The sequence below is a fragment of the Spodoptera frugiperda genome, chromosome 6 (assembly GCF_023101765.2).
Source record: "Spodoptera frugiperda isolate SF20-4 chromosome 6, AGI-APGP_CSIRO_Sfru_2.0, whole genome shotgun sequence".
NCBI lineage: Eukaryota > Metazoa > Arthropoda > Insecta > Lepidoptera > Noctuidae > Spodoptera > Spodoptera frugiperda.
Genome location: NC_064217.1, coordinates 11520338 through 11527164, shown reverse-complemented (window position 1 = coordinate 11527164; position 6827 = coordinate 11520338). Strand labels below are relative to the sequence as shown.

The window sequence follows — 6827 nt, the reverse complement described above, 5'->3', positions numbered from 1 at the left end:
CATCGTTTAGTCCACTCTCGAACCCACGGCCCCCGATAATTTATGTTTCCACTCGACCCCTAACTAAATATGATGTCATCTCGTCCCCCGAGGTCCATAAGTGTTTATTATCAGCGAAATTTTAGTTTCCACTCGGCCCTCAAAGTACTGCTAGATAAATATTTATCCCTCTACCCTCTAGTTCCATACTATTTATTAAAAACAGTCTTTATTCCACGCGGATGAAGTAGCGTGTACAAACGTTTTTTAATGCTAAAGCTAGTTATTGAACAAAAAATACCCATAGTGGCTTTAAAACGTTTGTAATCGACTGTACAAAAAAGGGTTCCCTCTATCTGGCAGAATTTTAATGCTCCGAAATTTGTTTGGCATAACACACTTGGTAGAATCTTCTTTAAACGAATAGGTATACATATGGCATAAAAATCATTTAATATAATCATTATTTTGCCGAATGTTTATATGTCCGAATTTACAAAGGCATACTTTTAAGATGGTAGAATTTTATTTGGCATAATTACTTTTGGCAAAGCTTAATTTTGCATAATTTTGTTTCGCAAAACGTTTATTTAGAGCGACGATTGTTTGGCATAATTTCACTTAGCATATTAACAAGATGGTAGAATATCATTTGGAATAATTTTACTAGGCATAATTATTGTCCTTTTTATAAAGTGTAATCATATTCTTAACCTTAAAATATTGTCTTAAAAAGTCAATATGTTGTACTACAAAAGTTAGTGAAGTGACAGAACCGAATCGCTGCAAAACCGACTGCACGTAGTCTTGTTTGCCCTACCCCTAGAGTGCAATTTAAAATCGCGTAGGCGCGGAGGGGCGAGGCGGCCCGAGGGCTGAGGAGCAGGCGGCTACGACGGAGCGGTGGTGAGCGAAAGCCGTCTGCGACGATTAGCGCGCGTAGGACCACCGGAGCCTCATAGCGCCGAAGCTGTGACAGAAACCATGCTTGCTTGTATGCTGCTTCCTTGCTGCATGCTTGCTTGCACGCTGCATGCTTGCTTGCTGCATGCTTGCTTGCATGCTTGCGTGATAGTGAGTCATTCAATAATTATGGATATGAAAAGTATGCCAAAAGACGAATCTAACTGTGAACTTTCTGAGATATGATCATATGATGCTTCTACTTTTTAATTATTATGGCTATGAAATTTATGCTAAAAGACGATTCTGACAGTGAACATTCTGCAATATGATGACGAGAATGGACTATTTTTAGGGGACGAGTCGACACCAATGAGCAAATCTTTTTTTAAGGGCCGTGTTTCCGAGAGTGGACTTAACGTCAAACATAAACCTTATTTATTAAAACAGAATGAAACAAACTTATGTAAGTTGCCTAGGTATAAAATATTAAAACATCTGTCAATCATTCTTTGGTACCCATAGCTTAGCGCTGGCACATAGTTAGCTATTTACTTTTACACAGCAAACCTCTGGTAGAAAAGCTCGCTTAATTTGTTATAACCTCAGGATAGAGAAATACTATTTATAACCATGTTGTAACGTTATGACAACACTTTGACATACAGATAGTATTAAAAAAAAACTACTGTCAGTCACTGATTTATTGTTGTCATTGGAATATGATTTATTGAAGACATTTTAATAATATTTTAATAAACATAATATTTTTATAATCATGGAGGGAAAACAACCAGTAGCGGACAGGTTGGTCGCAACATGTTATCAAAATTATATAATTATGTGATTTAGCAGAGGTAGAATGTATTTCTGAAACCGATACATCCCGCGGAACCTTAGGTAATAATGATTAGTCCTTTTTCCAGACTGAAACAGGCTCTTGTATTGACCAAATGTTGCTTTTGCATGGACCTTAGAACGGGATCCTTGATAATTGTGTATTATGCCTTGGTAAGTCCTGTATAAAATTAATCACGTTATTCATTTTTTTTTTTGGTGACGGGGGAAACCTTCAAAAGGCGCCTAGCTTTTTGGGGATAAAAGACTAGGGAGTGTGGGATTTTTACCTCACTAAAACCACCCCGGTGGCCACCCTCTACACCTGTAAGGAGCACCGAGACCTCTTAGAAGACCTGCTCCGGTACCCCCACGGTGCAACGCTTGTTACGGCACATCCCTAGGGAGTCGTGTCTCCCATGAGCCTCGCTGTGCAAGCTGCGTGGCAGCACGTGGCCACTGTGCCACCGTCTTCCGTGAGGTCACTGTATGGGCGCCTAGAGTCCCCACTCTATGCGCCCGTGGTTCCAAAGGACCGTCTGCAGTTGATGCAGGCGGGATTGCTGTTGCGTAGACCTTAGAACGGGATCCTTGATAATTGTGTATTTTACCTTGGTAAGTCCTGTATAAAGTTAATCACGATTTTGATGCGGCTCTTTATAATACATGCATATTATATGACCATCGCACCCATGCGAAGCTGGGGCGGGTCGCTAGTATATCTACAAACATTTTATCTGCTATATGCAAACAGGAAGTCGTTGAAGTGCGTACAGTCCTACATCAAAAGCCTCAGAACCTTTGTACTAAGACATCCTGCGACATAAAAGGCCAGCCAGGAGTCCGTCCCAGTCAGAAATTGAGAACGGGTAATTTTGGGATCTCGGGTTCCCTGGTCAAATCGGTCCGGAATGATGAAAACTATTATCTCTTGAAGGACGACAACATGTAACCCTGTACATTTTTTTCTAATTTGAATGTCTAATTTATTTACATTTTAGTTTTCTAGTATAATCAACGTTCTAATATTTCTATTGAGCGGGTTAAAGTCCGATTTCGACGGAATGGTTGCAAAACAAGAGGGACAATTGGATACATTCAATAAAACAGAAATCATAGTCGTGATACTAATCTCCGTCATGAATATAGCGATCTGTGTTATCTGCTTGCTTGGAATATATCGGGTAAGATTCTAATGCAGACATTTTACGCTGATTAAGGTAATTTGGAGCAACTATTGCAACAACTGGCAACTACTATGGCTGTTCAATCGTACTGCGCACACGTAGCTATTCGAGTTTCAAGTGACTAAGTTAATTCCTATTTGCCACAACGAACAATTCTTTGAATATTTATACTAATAATTGGTTATTTTATAAATTATGTGTTATTAATTATTATGTTATCGGCTTACTCACGTAATGTTTTGACGAGGAACTCGACTAGTTTCAAGCCATGCTAGAGGCTCATATTCATGAGCAGCATTACGCGACACACGACGCGGCGATTGTCGCACTGCTACTGGCGATTCGAGCTACGTGCCCCTCGCGCCCTCTGCCTGGAATCGCGCGTACTATCCGGCGGGCGCGACGATGATGTTGGCTCGTTAGACTCGTTCGCCGGCGGCTGCGTAGGTGTTGGGTTCGATACTCGGGTCGACGCAAAAACGGTGTTACATACCGCGCTCACTGTGTCACACTCCAGACCCGCAACATTGTAGGCTGATGCAGATTACAGACTTGGCTTCCAGCCAGGAGGTAATGCCCAGCCACCGTCTCTGTTGAAGTTGGGAAGACGACTTATTTCGATGGCCTCACGTACTTTCCGTGGTACGAAGTATTTCTCCCTCGCCAGTACGGAGACCTTGTCGAAACGGAGGAAGTGAGTCGTGCCCGCGCTACAAGCATGCTCGGCTACTGCCGATGTATGGGTGTCCCTGTTCTTCACACTGCGTATGTGTTCCTTGAGTCTGGTTGTGATGTTGCGGCGAGTTTCCCCGATGTAACTCGAGCCACAGTCGCACGGTATCATGTATACCCCGGGAACTGCCAGTGGATCCTTATCCTTAGGCGAGCGTAATAAGTTCCGTATTTGAATTAATATGAGCCTCTAGCATGGCTTGAAACTAGTCGAGTTCCTCGTCAAAACATTACGTGAGTAAGCCGATAACATAATAATTAATTTAGTATGTCTCACGAAAGTTACAATAAAATCATTATGTGTTATAGAACATACCGCACTACGTGTATATATATCTGGTTTATAATTTGATCTACATCGTCGTGATCATCTTGCTGTTACTAGCAAGTGTCATCACGGGACATGATGACCTAGAACTTTTGTTCTGGCATATAATAAGTATACGTGAGTTTCCTTTTACTTTTACAACGCCTTGTCGTATGTTTTTATATAATGATGTCGATAAAGTAGATACAGTTATTTCTTAAAACTTCCAACTTTGTTATTTTTGGGATCTTCCAATTCTGAAGGATGCTAATGCTGCTATACTAAGCTGCCTTTTTTCCACCCTCCCTCCTAAACGACGTTCGTGGGTTGGGGGTCTGTTCTGTCACTCCATATAACACAACCCTACCGAGTGCGCCTCTGAGTCGGAGCGTGTAAGATACCTCACTTCTCCGTGGTCCTTAGTGTGGGGCCTGCAAAGTCAGTCACTAGTTCGCCATCTGTGTGCTGCGGAAAAATGTCGTTCCTGTACCCTCATGGCCAATTAGTGTGACACAGGAAACCGGGTTGGGATTTTAGTCAATAAAAGCCTGACCTTCCCTTTAGTTTTTCCAGAAAAGTGGGCTTCATGAGTAGGGTCTACCTTTATAGCAGATTTTTTTATGTCATAATTTTATTTTGCATAACAACGCATAGCAGAAACTGTCTTCATTTCCTAGAAAATCATTTGGCATACCATTATTTATAATATACACATTAAAATAATTTTGTGAGTCAGAATCATCTCTAGGCATATATTGATATCCATAATAATTAAAAAGTAGAACCATCATATTGTAGAAAGTTCACTGTCAAAATCGTGTTTTGACATACTTTTCATAGTATTTTTAGTATCAAATAGTAATTGCAAACAAGCATACAGCATACAAGCAAACATGCAACATGCGGCAGGCATGGTTTCTGTCACGGGTCCAGCGACTCCTCCGCGCTGCAGGATTCCGGCGGTCTCATGCGCGCTAATCGTCGCAGACGGCTCTCGTTCACCACCGCAGCTTCGGCTTGTTAGCCGGCTTCTCCGCGCCTACGCGATTTTAAATTACACTCTAGGGGAGGGGAGACATGACTACGTGCAGTCGATTTTGCAGCGATTCGGTTCTGTCACTTCACTAACTTTTGTAATTTAAGGTTAAGAATATAATGATTATATTTTATAGAAATGATAATAATTACGCCTTATAAAATTGTTCTAAATAATCGTCACTTGATATACGAAAACACGTCAATCTATGTATTGAATGAAGAGGTCAATGACTTTGATCTGTTGTGTCATGTTTGGTGATTGACCTACAATTAGTGTGTGTCCCAATTTGAGTGCATCTGCACTCAGGCCTCTCCTGTGGCATCAATCGGAAAGTTTTAAAAGCATTTACTTAAATATTTATGACAGGATACGTGAATGACCCGTGAATATACGTGAAAAACACTAAATATGTGAAACAAAAGCATGCAAAATGAGGCGTTGCCAAAAGTAATTACGCCAAATAAAATTCTGCGGTCTTAAACGTAGGTATGCTATGGTAAATCCGGTCATATGAACATTTGGCCAAACAATAATATAATTATACTAGCGGACCCGACAGACGTTGTCCTGTCTACACGTCTTTAATTTGAAAATTTTAAACTTTTTTTAATAAGCTAAAACATTCTGGACCTTTTTGATGAAAATTGTTATTCAAATGTTATGACAATATCTAACGTCATTAATATTTGACACTGCGATGGTAGCGCCGTCTGTCGGATCCAATGTAAAACATTCCAAAATCAACAACTACTAATAAATTAAAAACTAATTAAAAAAACATTGTCCAGCGGACAAAATTGTGAATCTAAACCATTCTCAGATCCCCTTGAACACACACAAAAAAGTTCATCAAAATCGGTCCACTCGTTTAAGAGAAGTTCAGTGACATACACACTTACAGAAGAATTATATATATAAAGATTAAATGATTTGTATGCCTATGCCTTTACATATTCGTTTAAAGAAGATTATAAGGGCTGGCATGTTTTTAGGATAAAAGCTCCTTAAATAAAAGATAAAAAAAGAAGATTATGCCAAGTGTGTTATGCCAAATAAATTTCGGAGCCTTAAAATTGTGCCAGATAGAGGATGCCATTATGGATATGAAATTTATGCCAAAAGATGATTCTGACAGTGAACTTTCTGCAATATGATGGTTCTACTCTTTAATTACATAAATAATGGTACGCCCAATGATTTTCTGTGAAATGAAGATTCTGCCATGCGTTGTTATGCAAAATAAAATTAAACATGAAAAAAACTGCTATAAAAGGTTGACCGGTTGACCATAATGTTTTTTTGTTTTTTTTATTTTCAGTACTGTATGTTTATTTCTATTTGGTAGTGAGAAGTTACTACTTAACAATGGCAGGCTCACCCCCTGCTCGACAATAGGAAGTTGATGACGACTTCACTACAGGACTTCAATATCTATATGTACTTACCAATAATAAAGGTGAAAATCTTCAGCTAAGCTTTGTTTTTTATATGGATTTTTTTAATATATGGCTTCCCTACTATCGACATATCGCATACTCGAGCTGCACATCTTTCTCGCACAGCTAATTTGCGGCGGCGCATCTTCATAGCACATCTTACAGCTTATGCACAGCTATATAGCTTGGAATCGGTGGAAACATTCACAGCTTAGCTATTACATCTTCGTAGCATAGCTACACAGCAAACCTCTTGTGGAAAAGCACGCTTAATCTGTTATAACCTCAGGATAGAAATAACGGTAAAATGGGGTGAATAGAAACTCAAGGGGTGAATAGAAAAAAATAACGGGTGTCCCAATAAGAACGCAAGATTTAAAGGAGATGGCTAAATGACTGACCCAGGC

At 39.8% G+C, this 6827-nt stretch overlaps 1 protein-coding gene across 28 annotated transcripts in view; it reads left to right on the top strand.

Moving 5' to 3' along the window:
• Positions 1 to 1586: 1586 nt before the first annotated feature.
• The window catches only part of LOC118267443 (uncharacterized), a 32190-nt gene continuing 26949 nt past the window's right edge, over positions 1587 to 6827 (top strand). For 14 of the 28 annotated variants that reach the window (XR_007705385.1, XM_050694530.1, XM_050694531.1 and 11 more), the window contains exons 1-5: positions 1587 to 1689; positions 1809 to 1893; positions 2721 to 2903; positions 3948 to 4083; positions 6303 to 6440. Coding sequence is in view for 3 of the 28 variants with exons in the window: in XM_050694530.1 (XP_050550487.1) it covers positions 6387 to 6440 (54 nt within the window). In the remaining 25 variants the exon portion in view is untranslated. Of the gene's footprint in view, positions 1690 to 1808; positions 1894 to 1932; positions 2335 to 2386; positions 2589 to 2720; positions 2904 to 3947; positions 4084 to 6302; positions 6441 to 6827 lie in introns of those variants that run through there. The other 14 variants (XM_050694560.1, XM_050694547.1, XM_050694561.1 and 11 more) reach the window with 6 other exon arrangements.